At 41.6% G+C, this 17006-nt stretch overlaps 1 protein-coding gene across 1 annotated transcript; it reads right to left on the reverse strand.

Annotated features, from left to right (window-relative positions):
• Positions 1-6627: 6627 nt before the first annotated feature.
• LOC148687442 (transcription factor 15-like) lies at positions 6628-9781 on the reverse strand. The gene is made up of 2 exons (XM_088675438.1): positions 8770-9781; positions 6628-6756 (listed from the first exon to the last, which is right to left on the reverse strand). Exons 1-2 carry the CDS (start codon positions 9350-9352, stop codon positions 6719-6721), a joined length of 621 nt encoding a protein of 206 aa, XP_088531564.1. The 5' UTR covers positions 9353-9781; the 3' UTR covers positions 6628-6718.
• Between the last annotated feature and the right edge of the window lie 7225 nt (positions 9782-17006).

Consider the following 17006-nt stretch of genomic DNA (forward strand, 5'->3'; position numbering starts at 1 on the left):
GGACATACTTCAGAAGGAGGGGAAGAAGCGCTGTTTACTGCTGAGAAATTTATGCTGCTGAGGGAGAGGAGTCAAAGGCTGTATTTCATCTGGAAGAAGGATTGATGGGGACGGAGCGATAAGGGAAGTGAGTTTTTTTTTATTTTTCTTCATATGAGTTACTTCGTACCTTCCCAGACGCGATGTCTTGGCTTGTTTGGAGTGAAAGAGAAGCAAAAGACTGTGTGAGTTGAACTTTATAAACTGTTGTTACTGAGCATATTTTTTAAAGATGTGGAGTTGCCGACGAGAAAAGCCCCCCTCTAGTTGGACGGAAGGAGTGCCTGGACGCGTTCGGAGGATTTATGAGCTGTGACGCACTTTGAATTGGAGCAGCGACCTGAAGCTAAGTTCAGCTATAGGGCAAGGAGATCCATTAATTTACCAAGAGTCTATGGTTTGATGTTTGGGTCTTCTGCCTGGAAAAGCTGTAAATTTTACAAAGATCGTTAATCTACATGGTTATGAGAGAAAACGAAAGTGATTTGAGTTTTTTAAGATGGCGCTGCTTCGTGTTGATGACGCAACAGGGAGCTCCAGACTAAGAAGATTTAGGGGGAGGCTGGACTGATTAACCCACACAGGAGAAAGAACATTTGTGAAACCTTGTTTGATATTTATCTCAGCAGCTGGGAAACAATCGGTTGAAAGTGGAAAACATCTATGTGACTGTAAGGGAAAGATCTGGATTATTTTGAACTCGGAGAGACGATTTGAACTTTAGAAAAAAGACGGCAGTGGACGGTTGCGAGGAACCCCCAATTTCTTGAAGCATGGGAACCCAAAAAAATTTTCTAGATGATTTGGCATAACATTCGGTTTGATTGATATATATGTGTATAATTTGAAATAATGAATGTGATATAATTGGTTTTAATTGGAAAATTAATAAAAATATATTTAAAAAAGAAAAAGAAAAAAGAAAGCACTGCTAATAACAAGGCCAGTGGAAGTGATGATATTCCAGCTGAACTATTTAAAATTTTAAAAGATGATGCTGTTAAGGTGCTACACTCAATATGCCAGCAAGTTTGAAAAACTCGGCAATGGCCAGAGGATTGGAGAAGATCAGTCTACATCCCAATCCCAAAGAAGGGCAGTGCTAAAGAATGCTCCAACTACCGCACAATTGCACTCATTTCACACGCTAGCAAGGTTATGCATAAAATTCTACAAGGCAGGCTTAAGCAGTATGTGGACCGAGAACTCCCAGAAGTGCAAGCTGGATTTCAAAGGGGCAGAGGAACCAGAGACCAAATAGCAAACATGCGCTGGATTATGGAGAAAGCTAGAGAGTTCTGCTTCATTGACTATGCAAAAGCCTTTGACTGCAAACTATGGCAAGCTCTTAATGAAATAGGAGTGCCTGATCATCTCATCTGTCCCCTGAGAAATCTCTATGTAGGACAAGACGCTACAGTTAGAACTGGATATGGAACAACTGATTGGTTCAAAATTGGGTATGACAAGGTTGTATATTGTCTCCCTGCTTATTTAACTTATATGCAGAATTCATCATGCGAAAGGCTGGACTAGATGAATCCCTTGCCGAATTAAGATTGCCAGAAGAAATATCAACAACCTCAGATATGCAGATGACACAACCTTGATGGCAGAAAGCGAGGAGGAATTAAAGAACCTTTTAATGAGGGTGAAAAAGGAGAGTGCAAAATATGGTCTGAAGCTCAACATAAAAAAAACCAAGATAATGGCCACTGGTCCCATCACCTCCTGGCAAATAGAAGGGGAAGAAATGGAGGCAGTGAGAGTTTTCACTTTCTTGGGCTCCATGATCACTGCAAATGGTGACAGCAGTCACGAAATTAAAAGACGCCTGCTTCTTGGGAGAAAAGCAATGACAAACCTAGACAGCATCTTAAGAAGCAGAGACACCACCTTGCCAACAAAGGTCCGAATAGTTAAAGCTATGGTTTTCCCAGTAGTGATGTATGGAAGTGAGAGCTGGACCATAAAGAAGGCTGATTGCCGAAGAATTGATGCTTTTGAATTATGGTGCTGGAGGAGACTCTTGAGAGTCCCATGGACTGGCACTGCAAGAAGATCAAACCTATCCATTCTGAAGGAAATCAGCCCTGAGTGCTCACTGGAAGGACAGATCCTGAAGCTGAGGCTCCAATACTTTGGCCACCGCATGAGAACAGAAGACTCCCTGGAAAAGACCCTGATGTTGGGAAAGATGGAGGGCACAAGGAGAAGGGGACGACAGAGGACGAGATGGTTGGACAGTGTTCTCGAAGCTACAAACATGAGTTTGACCAAACTGCGGGAGGCAGTGGAAGACAGGAGTGCCTGGCGTGCTATGGTCCATGGGGTCACAAAGAGTCGGACACGACTAAACGACTAAACAACAACAATGGTATCAGAGGAGGCAGTGACAGTTCTGAATTGGTATGTGGAGTAATGGGCTAAATGTATATCAATAAGCTGAAACTGAATTCAAACAAGATGCAGGTCCTGTGGGTGGTTGAAGAGTTGGACAGGACTAAACGAATCAACAACAACAACAATGCTTTTTGGTTAACTGAAATGAATACTTGTTGAATTCAGATTAACAGTGCAGTCCTATACATCTACTCGATTGCAATCTTATACCCACTTACCTGGGAGTAAGTCCCGCTGAACTCAGTGAGATTTACTTCTGAGTAAGCATACATAGGGTTTTGCTTCCAGCCACATTCTTGCTCATGAATGAATTTATTAGTTGGTGTTACAGTTGGTGTTATTAATGTACACTTTATAGTGTATGTATTTAGAATTTTATGTGTTCTTTTAGTGTTATTGAGATGGATTTAAGCTAAAAGTGCATGATTTAAAAATACTGCTTTTAAAAATTAAAAAAGGGAGGAGCTCAGAACCACCAAGGACAGAGCAGAAATAAAGTCCTCCCTGCAAAAAGCTGTAAACAAACTGGATCTCAGACAAAATCTTTGTTTTGTCTGTCATTGAATATATTTGGGTATCTTTCCTTAGGGCAGTGCTTTCTTTTTTGTCTGTGAAGGAGAAAGTTTGTACTGTATGCGGTTATGGTGATCTGCATCCTGAGCCTAAACATATGCAATGTTGGCATAACATGGTTATAATGCCAATATTGTATGCTTCATGATATTGCACTGGTGGGAAAATACCAGTGTGCAAGCCCAAGAGACATCCCAGAGCCACCACCTGGTGTTATACTCTGCCCAGGGAGACACACAAGAAGGCTGTCTATCTACAGCAGGGGTCCCCAAACTAAGGCCCAGGGGCCGGATGCGGCCCAATCGCCTTCTAAATCCGGCCCTCGGACGGTCCAGGAACCAGCATGTTTTTACATGAGTAGAATGTGTCCTTTTATTTAAAATGCATCTCTGGGTTATTTATGGGGCCTGCCTGGTGTTTTTACATAAGTAGAATGTGTCCTTTTATTTAAAATGCATCTCTGGGTTATTTGTGGGGCATAGGAATTCGTTCATTTTTTTCCCTTCAAAATATAGTCCGGCCCCCCACAAGGTCTGAGGGACAGTGGACCGGCCCCCTACTGAAAAAGTTTGCTGACCCCTGATCTACAGTATTTTCATCTCCAGGCAAATCCCTTTTGTTTTCCTGGTCCTTAAGCTGCTGCTGGTATTAGTTTTACCTCCCCATGTTATTCTTGCATTGCTTTTATTTGTTTTTAAATGTTAGCTTTCATTTTCTCCCAGGTAAGTGTGTACAGAACTGCAGCCTTATTTGTCTGCTTGTTTTGTTCCCAACCCAAAGGCAAAAGCTTGCATGATCTGCCACTAGAGGGCAGTGCTAAGCAGCTAAATTTGCATAGTTATTTCAGTACTGTACATAATAAAGTCTTTCTGATTTTTATTAGTGTTACTATTTTATCATTTTGAACAAGACTGTCTCTCATAGAAGTGAGCTATACTTACATCCATAAGGAAAAAAGCTGCATGACAGTTTATCATGTAGTATCAAGTTTAGCTATGAAAATGAAATTGCCCAAATAAATATCAAATTATCGCAGGAATATGGAACCACCTCTGTATTCTGAGGCAGTGTATTTGAATACAGTTGTTGCTGGACAAACAACAGGGAGAATTTTTGCCTTCATGTCCTGTGCTTGGGCTGCTCATAAACATCTGGTTGGTCACCCTTGAGAACAGGCTTCTGGAGTGGAGACCTTGATTGATCTGGCAGAGCGCTTTAAATGCTCTTAAATGTCAGAATTTGATGCTTAATTTGATTTTCTTAATGAAGCTGCAACAGGTTTGAATCTAATCTCAGCACGTCTATCATGCTCTGAAAATACAGTCAAGTTCTTTACACAGCATGCCTGAAGGACCATGTAACTCATTTTACATCATGTAATCCATGATTTTTTACAGTCTTGCTCTAATATGTGGTTGAATGGCATACTGGTCTAACATTACTATCCAGAATATTTGTACAATCAAAGATGGTGTACTTTTTCAGCTATCATGTGTTAATTAATTCCTACTTCGTGTAATTTCATGGAACAAGCTCCCTCTTCCAAAACAAAGAGCCCACAAATTGAGCAATAGCCAATTGGCCTATGCTGCAAAACCTATTTCAGTTAACAATATACTTTAGAAGATTTTGCAACTATCTTTTAAAATAGAATAAATAAACGACTCGGATTAAGGAATTGAGGAGATGCTCATCAAATTTGCAGATGACACGAAACTGGGAGGCGTTGCTAATGCCGCAGAAGACAGACTCAAAATTCAAAATGACCTTAACAAATTGGACAGCAGGGCGAAAGCTAACAAGATGAATTTCAATAGGACAAATGTAAGGTTTTGCACTTAGGCAGGAAGAACCAGATGCACAATTACCTCTCTCCACATTAAACGGGGGGCGATTTTTGCGTGGTCGCGCTCAGCCCCCTGGACCACAGAGCGGCTAACTGGTACCGTAGTTAGGATCTGGTCACTACCTCTCCAGGCGGGTTACCGGGGGTCTCCGCCTACGCCAGCCAATCGTCCAATCCCGCCTGGGGAGGTGTTGCCAGGGGACAGGCCAGGTAAGGGGGAGGGACTGTCCAGCTCACACAATAGGATTTGAATCTTACCTGCAAGCAGCAGTTGGCTCCAGAGCTTCTTCCACCCTCCACACCCTAACTGAAGTATTCTTTTGCAGGTTAACCTTTTCTCCCACAGGTATGTGGGCGCTGCTACATCAGGGTCGCTGTTGAAGGGCCGGAAAGGAATTTTCCTGCATTGGCGGGTTTTGCCTTTCCTGTAGCAATACGTCACAACTTTGGCGGTTTCAGGCCTTGGGCAGATTCCTTTTGGCTATCTTCCTAAAGGTGAGGGGTGTGAGGTGGTGACCTCACGCCCTTTGTGGCGTCAAGATCAGGGTTCCCCCCATTAAAGGGGTCTTGGGGGGAGGCATTGGCCCATACACCGAGTGGTTGTCATCGCTTTCCCCCTTCCAGCGGTGGCGAATGGGGGCGGGCTCTCTCTGCTTGAACATATGTTCTCCAGAGCCAGCCCTACCCCCATACAGTCTGGATAACCCTGAAGTCCCCCAGATCCCCGGCTGTGGACTGGGGAAGGATAATGCCCAATGCCTGAGCCAAGGTCTTCCTACATCTGAATCTTAATAAAGTTGTGGCCAATTTTAACCCCGTAGCATGATGTCCTGAGTCATTATTCCGCTCAGGGGTCGCCTGGGGTTTAGGGGGACTCCGCCTGTCCATGCAAATATAGGATGGGGGACACCTGGCTTACTAGCAGTACATGTGAAAAGGATCTCAGGGTCTTGGTGGACCACGAGCTTAACATGAGTCAACAGTGTGATGCAGCAGCAAAAAAAAGCGAATGCTATTCTAGGCTGCACCAACAGAAGTCTAGTCCTAGTAGATCAAGGGAAGTCATAGTACTGCTCTATTCCGCCTTGGTCACACATTCACACATGGAATACAGTGTCCAATTCTGGCCCCTGCAATTTAAAAAGGATGTTGAAAAGCTGGAACGTGTGCAGGAGGGCAACCAAGATGATCAAGGGGTTAGAAACCAAGTCTTATGAGGAACAGTTGAAGGAGCTGGGTATGTTTAGCCTGGAAAAGAGGAGACTGAGAGGAGACATGACAGCCATCTTCAAATATCTGAAGGGCTGTCACATGGAAGGTGGAGCAAGCTTGTTTTCATCTGCTCTGGTAGGTAGGACACAAAGCAATGGCTTCAAGTTACAAGAACAGAGATACAGGAAAACTTTCTGACAGCAAGAACTGTTTTACAGTGGAACAATCTCCCTCGGAAGGTTGTGGACTCTCCTTCCTTGGAGGTTTTTAATCAGAAGTTGGATGGCCATCTGCCATGGATGCTTTAGCCGATATTCCTGCATTGCAGGGGGTTGGGCTAGATGACCTTTGTGCCCCTTCAAATCTAAGATTCTATATAAAAAAGAATGATTGGAGCTTTTGCAACATTTTAAGTGTTTCTTTTTTAAAAGAAAATTTGGTTTACATGTGTATTATCACTTATGAAAGCATTGTTTGTTGTCTAATGGGAAACTCTTGATGTCTAATTCAAGTGGATTTTAATAGAAATCAATATTGAGTATGTGTTTATTGTTGTTATTTCGTTTCAATGTAATAGCTGATGTTTGCTGTGGTGAGAACTTAACGGCTGGTGTCAAGCAGAAAGATCCTTTGAAGCAGCATCTCTTAATCCCATTTTATCCAGGACAAGCGGGCTGTCAGATCTGCAGAGAGAGGGGGGGAAATAGTAAATCTAGTTAAGAAAATGCACAATGACTTCTGGACAAAGTCTTTTAATTTATAAAGATAGGAATGTGTTAAATTGTTATCTCACAATTACTTTCCCCAATGCTACCCTATGTTTGGTGGAAGTAATTGGATTAAAAGACTTAATTAATGTACAGTACACTTTCCTTTTAATTAAGCAACTGATTTGCTCATTGTGTTAGTGGCAGTTCGGTCAGGAGGAGCTATTTTGATTTGCGCAGAGACTGAACATTTCAGGCCTGCTTCGCTCTTTTCAGTGAGAGTCTGCTTTTTACACACTGACTGGCTGGCTGATACCAATAAAGGGAAGGCTAGGAAAGCTGGTGTTGCACAATGGCTGAGCCATCAAGAAGGAAAATCCTCAATGAGAGAATCAGGTGGCTTTAGGAACACCTTTATCTCTCCTCACCCCCCCTGGAATGAATGGTGAGATAACATATGTGACGTTGGAACTAAGCATTGTTCTTAATAAATGCAAACAGTTATGATAAGTGGTTAATATCAGTCATAAATTAACTACGGTTAATGCCTGTACTCCTGCACAGATTTGGGATTTAAACACGTTTGTTGCCTTTAAAGTCTGTTTTTGCTAGGAAGGATCTAAGCATATGCTAAACTCTTCAGTAAAAACCATTTGATCTTATAGTCACTTGGCTTTGCTTCATCATATCCATAATTGTAATATTTGAGTAGGTTATGGTCATTCTCAGAACTTAGCATACTCCTTTCCAAAGCAAGCTGACACTCCAACCAACACTTTAATATATTTTATTTAATATTCGTTTAGCATCAACAGTATGGATAAGTTAAGTTTTGCCTTGAATAGCAATCTCATAACACAGAGAAGAATTATTGTTGATGAAGATGGTTTTATATAGCACTTACTTAGTTTTCAAAATGTAACCATCACAAGAGCACCTGTTGAATAAATTCTTCCCATACTATCCATAGGGTCACCTACTAATTTTATAAAGGCATAATTTGAACCTGCAATGTTAAGGTCTGCTACAGGCTAGACCAACCAACAGCCCTCCCCACAGAAAAATATATAGAAGGACAGATGGGAGAAAGGAAAAGGAAAACAAAAGTAAAAAAAACCAGAGAGGAAGGAAGATGTAATGAATTGGTGAGCAGAAGGTGGCTCTAATATATTCTTTGTGTAAGCTTATGAAAATCTAAAGAAAACTGTATTCAATTTTTTCCCTATTCATCCATTTCTTTTAAGAAAAAACTTAGCTCCTTATTAAGCTGCATATGCTCAAGGGTTCGATCACTACTGCACTCGGCAGTTTTCCCCCACTGCACAAAAATTGTCCAGCTACATATTTGAATAAACTATGTCAGACATCCTGATTAATTAAAGATAAAATTTTATCCTCCTGTCTAGCCAGCTGGCTACCATGTCCTTATCTTTCATTTCCACATTTATTATATAGATGTATAATAATTAATTATGTAATTAAATTCAGGGTACTGGTTGAATTGAGGCAATTTGCTTTTGTTGATTTAAACTTCGGCATATTTCTATGATTTTCACTGTTTCTAGTGGTTTTCTTAAGTTATTGTTGTTGATCTGGGTTGGTTTGTTTTTCTTTTTTATAGGCTTATGTGGTTACAAAACAGATAAAAGGTCTCCGTGCTTTAATGACCAGTGTAAGTGTATGAAACAATTATTCAGTCAGCGAAGCCCATGATTTACAAGTTTACTTTGCTATATTGCAAACTGAATAGTATTTACACCAAGCATCAATCACAAAAAAGATTGACTATCTTTTCAGATACTTGACCAGTCTGTCAACAAGGGAGAATACTATGTTATTTCAATTTGGTTTAGGTACTATTGCCTTACTGGTTTCATTTTTTTGCAATGAAAGCCAGATTTTAATATAGTATTAGAAAAAAGGAAAAAGGAAAAAAAAGAAAAAGAAACAAATTTTTAAAATGAAACAAAGCAAATTCTGTACACTTACCACTTGTGTTCCAGATTGCATTCCGATGACCTTTATATCCATTTTTCATACATTTCTGCACATAGGATTTGGGGTCAGATCCTGAAGTCAGGATATCACTAAGCAATGCGATGTATGCTATGGCCAGTCTGAGAGTGTCGATTTTGGAGAGACGCTTCTCATAAGGGAAGGTTGGTACATGGCCTCTAAGTTCATCAAAAGCAGAATTGATGCTGAGCATCCTTTTTCTTTCCCTAATGTTGGCAGCATGCCTCTGTGTCTTGTAAGGGTGAGCAGGAATGAATGGGTGATATTTAAACTGCAGGTCACTATCATCAGATTGAACCAACAAGGAGCTGTCCAATTCAGCACCAGCCTCAAACTGCCGAATCTGCCCACCTGGCTCTGGGAGTGGTACCTGCACATCAGGAAACAATGTTTGACAAGAAAAAGGTAGCCAAGAAAAGCCTTCACCTGTTGGAGTAGAACAGTCAAGTAGAAAATGATCTGGCTGAGAGGAGAGTTGATCAGTAGAATCCACATTGTCCCAGAATTGAAAATCTGATACTGAATCTTCTTCGAAATTAAAACAAGACAATTCCATTATGTTTGCCTTTGAATTGTACTTAATCCAGTTGAAAACTAGCAAACTGATAGCAAATATTATCTGGTGGTTTAACTCTTGGCTTGACAAAATATCAAGAATCAGAATAACACCATCTTGTTATTGCTGCAAACACCGATAACATTTTAATGCAGAGCTGGACGGAATTGAAGCTTTAAATACTTGAAACCTTCAAAAGAAACTGCTCTTGTTCTATTATCTCTTGGCTGTCCTGTGATAACAAACAACTATTTTCTATTGACTTCCAGATTGAAAACCTATTGATGTCATTCCCAAGTTTTTCTGCAAGATCATTCACCTTACTCTTTGCCTGCTATTTGTGGAACATACTCTAAAAACACTTGCTTTTGTAGAAAGAGAAAAGAGAATAAAGTGCTTCTTTTTATCCTTTTAAAGAGGTTAACAGAATGTTGTGCAGCTGATTGAAAAAGAACAGCATTTATCCCATTATAATGGTGTCAGAAACATATGATACTGCCCCTTTGATGCAACAAGACCAGTTGGATCCTCCAATTTTTATTTTTAAATAAGGAACAAGTGAAGTGAGTGGGAAGAAGGATCAATGCAAACCTGCTGTGTTGAACCAGAATACAAATATCTGATACTGTTGCAATCTCATAATACCTAGTTAAACCAATACGGTTTTATTTTAATCTATGTTTTTTTAAAAAAATAGATTACATTTTCTAAAAGTCTGGAATTCTGAGATTATTTCAGAATTATGCAGATTTCATCACAATATCCACTGATCTAGTCTACACAGAAATTAGCACAGAAATTGTTAATATCTAATTAAGTCAAAATAGGCCAGTGTTTAAGGTTAAGTGGGTTGTGGATAAACTAAAACAACAAGCCAAGCAAGGCACATTTGGAATGCTACATCCCTACAGAGAGAGCAAAGCCTATATTAAAAAATGAGCCATGTTGATCTGCATCCTAACCATGTTTCTTTCTATTGGCTTTAAAGCTTTTAAAGACTTAAGGTGGGGGTTGACCCGCCAGAGGTTGCTGAACTCCTTTAATTCTTGGTCATTGGTCATGCTTGCTAGAGCTGATGAGTATTGCAGTTGAGAAATACCTGAAGGGCGAAAGCTTCGCTACTCCTGATTACCTGCTCACCTCTAAACCTTGGTTTATTACCCCTTTTAAAGCTCCCAAATTATTTGAATTTTAACTACTTCAGCTCATAGATATGCCTTTATAAAGGCAAGATTCAACACCTTCCCATTGAACGTGCTGAGAAATAGATTTTCCAATGGACAGATATCGCTCTTATGTGATTGTAATTGTGGGGCACCAGAATCGTTGCATCACATAATCCTTGATTGTGCTCTTCACTCATCGGCCAGGAGCAAGTTTCTTGCTCCATATCTAAAGGGAATCGCCGATGATTCGAATGAAGCCAAACTGAGATATCTACTAAATGATGAAGGCCCCTTAAGATCACTCACGGTTGCCAGATTCTTGATCAGTGTCCTATCCCTAAAGAAGAAAAACAAATAAAATAAATTTGTTTTAAATTTGGAGGTTTAAGTACACATATGTTGGTATGGGAATTGTTGTGTGATGGGCCAATGGCCGTAATAAATATCAATCAATCAATTCCCTACTCCTGACTCCTCTAAAGGTTATCTAAAGGTTATCTGAAGAAGGCCTACCTTTGTTTCCAAACAAGTCTCTTTTCCTTGCCAGTCTACTGTTGTCAACTACCCCTGCACTAGTTGCATAGAGACTAGACTACTAGTCCCCTTGTAGGGGACTGCCTTTAAAAACCGTTCAGAATTTGCCCTCCGACAGAAGCTAGGGGTGCTGGAAAGGAGCTGGGCAATTGGAACACAAAGAGTCACCCCAGTTTCTACCAGTTCTTCTATTATGTTTAAGGAAAACTGAAGTGCCCAGCAGTGAAGTAGAAGAAGTGCTAAAGGGCACAGGAGCTAGTGAATCAGAGCTTCTTGAGGGAGAGGGAGGGAGCAGCAAGAGACACCCCAGGCTCCTGCTGAAGTCATTCTTTGTGACTATATGACACCCAAGGACTCAATTTAAAGGCATGGCTGTATGAAAAAAGACCACCCTGCAGCAGGAACTGTTCATAATACTTGATATTTAGAGGATACATTATTTTCTACAACTGCATTAAAGAAATATTTGTGAGTGGATAATTTGATCTGTAGCAGGAAAATTTCAGGAAGATCTTCTTGCATAGACTCTACTAACTCACTGTTGTTTATCACCACTAGAGACCCCACTTCATGTACCTCCACCATCTGATATGCTGTGGGAATTTACAGGAGGCAAGGGCTTCCTGGAGAGAATACTAATGAGCTGTCTTCTGGAGGATGTTTATGTGACTTTCATTTTATGATTAGATGGCTTTATAGAAACTTCAGGTTGAGTACTTAGCTCAGGCATCCCCAAACTGCGGCCCTCCAGATGTTTTAGCCTACAACTCCCATGATCCCTAGTTAACAGGACCAGTGGTCAGGGAAGATGGGAATTGTAGTCCAAAACATCTGGAGGGCCGAAGTTTGGGGGTGCCTGACTTAGCTGTTACTGATGCTTCATATATCCAGGGACGTCACAAAGAGGGTGCAGTCCATCCCAGGTGTCATGCTGGGTGTGTGTGACAACCCCCCCCCCCGGGTGGATTGGCGTGGCAGCATGCGCAACCCCGGCGGGCGGATTTTCACGATTGGATTTTCACTATGGATGTGCCCACACTAGAATAGTAATACATATATGTGTCACTGTTTCCATGTACGCCTTCATCCACAACAGTGCCAGATTGACGTAAAAGCTAAACAAGCTAGAGCTTAGGGTCACACTCTCTTGGAGCCCCCCCCCCCCAAAAAAAAAATTAAGGGGAAAAACACTGGATGTACATTTCCAAAATATAAGATAAAAAACAAATAAAATAAAACCTACATACAGCAACAGTGTTTTTGTTGGGTTTCTTGAATAATCAAAGTTGCTTTTGAGGCGGTCTAATGTCAATACTGTCTGTTTAAGAAAAACAGGTGCCGGTAATTTCTGTTTAATTGCTCACAGGCGTGGGCTCTACTCAGTGTATATAAGGCTCTGTTGGAAAGCATTTTGTGCTTGGCAGGGGGTTGGACTGGATGGCCCTTGTGGTCTCTTCCAACTCTATGATAGTTGTGTGAGAGTATGGAGGGAGGTTTGGAGGGTTGGAATGTGGGTATGTAAAGTTGCTAAGGAGAGAGAGCGTTTATCTTTAGTTTAAAGTCTCTTCCGAGTCAGTTTGTTTTTCTGTTAGAGAAAGCCAACCTTTTGTTTTTCTTCTGTATACTTTAAACAGGTATACGGCTAGTCAGGGGTTTCATGCTAGGTTGGTCTTTAAACTCTTGGTGGCGTATTTTAGCCAATTCAACTTCTGTTTGCGTATTTTGTTTTTCTATACTCTGCGTGAAGCGTACTTTAAAGGCCACTGAGAAACTGGGGTATATGATTTATGTTAGCACTCTTAATACCCAGTTTTCCCTAATACTAGTTCGCGATAGTTTTGTGTTGTGTAGGCTCCTATGATGTAAGTCATGGGCCCCACCTGCTAGCCTACTGCCTAAAATATCCCTGGTTTGCTCATTTCTATATATAGGGTGCCTACATTCTGCATGGACTGGTTGCATGGTGACGTTTAGCATGAAGCTGCTGCAGTGTGGCACAGTTGAATGTAGGTCAAACAGTTGTACCTGTTATCTAATATTAAAGAGTGCTTGTAGACGGATGATCAGGCAGCCTAGACTAAGGGTATGAGTCTCGTGCCTTCTGATTGATTTCATGCAATACAAATTTATGTATTTTGATCCCATTATAAAATTACTTTAGAAAAATATTCATTTTATTATTTAGTAGGCCTATATTATTATTTACTAGTACAGTTCCCTATTACCCCCACTTGCTACTATAATACCATATATCAGGGACGTCCAACTCACAATAGACTGCAATCTACTCACAGTAGAAAAAAAACTGGCAGTCATCTACCCATTATCATTGAATGGACCAAAGTTGTTGAGCTTTTTGGGGAAAGGCAAAGTTGTTGGGCTTTTTTTTTAGGAAGCCACAGTTGTTGTTTTCCCCCTTTTTGGGGGGGACATCACTGAGGGACCAAAGATCTACCAGGAACACCCCGGAATCTACCGGTAGATCATGATCTACCTATTGGACATACCTGCCATATATAAATATTATAATTATATTAAATCTTTTACTTACAGTTTCTAAAATGTCAACCAGAGGTTTCAAAGGAGGAAAGAGAGCTTAGCAAATAACCAAAATTAGATCGCTTCTTTACAAAGACAGATAGGACAGATACCTATTAGGTCCATAAATTACTATATAGCATATATTCAACACAAAAACAGCAACAATTTGCTGTTGACAAGGGACAGCTGGACATATAAAGGGCCCATTACATTATATATTGCCCTTTATCATAAGATCTCAGTAGGTCGGCCGCCAAAATGGCCATTCCACCTCCAAAGCCCAAAGCCCAAGCCTCTCCTGGCGGTTGCATTAATAAACACCTGGCAGCATTAGGCAGTCGTTCATCATTTCCCCTAACACGCACTTGGGGGCACGGCGAGGGGTTTTTGCTTTTTAATTTAGTGGGCGTTGTGTCACATGTTAGGCTACGGCAGCCATTTCTAGTAAGGGCAGTCATGCCCCTTTTAACCTAGGCTTCATACTATGACTGATTGCCAGCCTCTGCGTCTTTAAAAAACAACAACCATGCACTTTCTCTCCCCAGTTTAAGTCCTCAAACCAACACCACATCCAAAATTAAAACACCTGCCCCAAAATTAGAAAATCCAAATAACCAAAACAAACAAACAAAACACACAACATACAACAACACCCAAATCATACAATACAGACCAAAATAAATGACAACCTCAAAAATAAAATTAAACAATAGTCACTTCTGCTTCTCATGTTCTTATTTTTTTTAAAAAAAATCTATATATATAAAAATGTTCGCGACGCGTGCGCAGTAGCCAATGTATGGAGATACAGGGAGGAGGGGACAACACTCCCCGGGGACAACAGACTGCTCAGACAAAAGTAAATACAGTGGTACCTCGGTTTATGAACACAATTGGTTCCGGAAGTGTGTTCATAAACTGAAGTGAACTTTCCCATTGAAAGTAATGGAAAGTAGATTAATCTGTTCCAGACGGTCCGCAGAGTACTTAAACTGAAGCGTTCATAAACTGAAGCGAACTTTCCCATTGAAAGTAATGGAAAGTGGATTAATCCGTTCCAGACAGGTCCGCAGAGTAGTCAACCTGAAGCGTACTTAACCCGAAGCATGGGTGGAATTCGTTCCGGAAGTCTGTTCATAAACTGAAGCGAACTTTCCCATTGAAAGTAATGGAAAGTGAATTAATCCATTCCAGATGGGTCCGTGGCGTTCGTAAACCGAAAATTCGTAAACCGAGGTGTTCGTAAACTGAGGTTCCTCTGTACTGGGAAATAGAACCCAGAAACTGTCAGATCCTTCTCCAAGGGTAGGGGCTCAAGTGTGGAAATACAGTGGGGGAGGGAGCAACACTCCCCGGGGACAACAGAGGGCTCAGACAAAAGTGCATGCTGGGAAACAGACAGTTCCTTCTCCAAGGGTGGGGGCCAAGGTATGGAGAAACAGGGGAGGGGCCAACACTCCCCCAGAGGGCTCAGACGGGGGGGGGGAGGGGACTCGATAGCTCATGAGTCAGGACAGTGTGGGGCCAGTCACAGGGATGTGCCAGAGGGGGTGGGGGGGAAGGAGGCTTGATAACTCATGGGTCAGGACAGGGTAGGGGCAGTCACAGGGATGAAGCAGGGGGTGGGGGGAGGAGGGGGCAGGATAAGTTGTGTGTCTGGACAGAGGGGGGGGTGTCACAGGAAAGAACCACAGCAACGCATGGCCGGGCCAGCTAGTAAAATTATAAAATTAAACTTCCTTGAAGAAATGAGTCTGGAATACTGGAATTCATTCCCAAGACAAAGTTTACTCATCATAACCTGGAGTATATAGATTAAAATTAATTGCCTTTTGCTCTACACACTCTGTAACTTCACCTGAATGTTACCATAGAGTCTATAGTACATGTCCAACGTGTCAATCACGATGGACAAGTAGATCTGGTCACCATCCACCCTCCACTGGAAACATTGGGAGGGGTTGTTTTGATGCTGTGCACCTGCCCACTCCTGCCCCATCGGTGCCTACTCTCCCTGCACCCACCCACCTCTGCCATGTCGGGGGAAGCAGCCAGCCCCCGCCCACCCTGGGCGCATCCCTGGGTGGTAGATCACTGCCAGTTTTTATATTGGACCGTAGATCACAGTCTACTTCAAGTTGGACATGCCCTGCAATAGACTAGTACCTATGCTAGAAAACTGCATTGCTCCTTTTAAACCTAAATACAGTAATCTGAATTTATGAAAGCCACAAACTGAAAGTCAAAAGCACTTCATTTTATGACTTGTGTTCTCGACCCTGTTCCTTGCTCCCTTCTTTATCCTGCACCTGCAGAGTATCTCATAAACCCTAACCTGGGGCCCTAGATTTCAAAACCAAGTTCTTAAAGCAGATTTACAGGGTGATATCTATGTGATTGACACCTGTTTGCAGCTTTATGGAAAAAACACAGCACATGTTCACACTATAAAACAAGAACAATTGTTTTGGAAATATCTCAGGCAGGAAAAGATAGTTGGGGAAAGGGACAGAATATGGCCTGGTATTACTCATTTCACCAGCTGTTCCTTTGTCTCTGACATGCGGCTTTCCCAATTGCTCGGTCTATTCTTCATCTTCTTTTAGACCTAGTTCTCATTACAGCAGAAAACCTATAGCAGAACACTTCAGGCGCCTATTATTGATAAACTCCTGCCATAGGGGTGGGTGGATGTGAACTAGACATTGAGAAGGAGCCTTTATCGGGCATGCAGGTTTTCTATTGTGTAGGGACTTATGGGTTGTATGGAGGAACATTCAGTCTTGTGCGCTTCCACTTGTGATCTGACTTTTTACATCCAGCCATAAAGTATAGCACCTTAGTAAGAACTAGGCCATAGTCCAGGCTTGGGATGCATGAACTACTGCACAAGCTTCCTCTGGAAACAATGGAAATCGCTCCAGAGTTCTAAATCAGCACATAGCATTTAGGTGCTTGCAATTTTTGCAATTCTGTTCGGCTATGAATGAGTTGGTTTAAGGGTAAGAGTGCCAGCTTGTAATAAAAAGAATATGAAAAATCATGTTGCAAGCCTTTTATCTACAAACTTCATCAATATTTCTAGTCCAGGGCCACCTTAGCCCCACTGTACCTGGGCCTCTTGAGAGAAGGGAATTGAAGCCATTCATGCAGGCCAGACACAAGGAACCTTACAACTACCACCATTCCTGACCGCTGCCCATGCTGGCTGGGGTCCAATGACATCCAGGGGGCCATGGGTGCTCCATCCTTAATGCATGCGACCCAGCTGTATATACCATGAGTTCATTCTCTTGTATGGCTGATAGTGAACCATATTGTTCTCCAAGCAACCCAGAACACTGTGACATTGACGTTTTCTTTCTTTCTTTCTTTCTTTCTTTCTTTCTTTCTTTCTTTCTTTCTTTCTTTCT

The sequence above is a fragment of the Zootoca vivipara genome, chromosome 1 (genome assembly GCF_965207765.1).
Source record: "Zootoca vivipara chromosome 1, rZooViv2.hap1.1, whole genome shotgun sequence".
Lineage (NCBI taxonomy): Eukaryota > Metazoa > Chordata > Lepidosauria > Squamata > Lacertidae > Zootoca > Zootoca vivipara.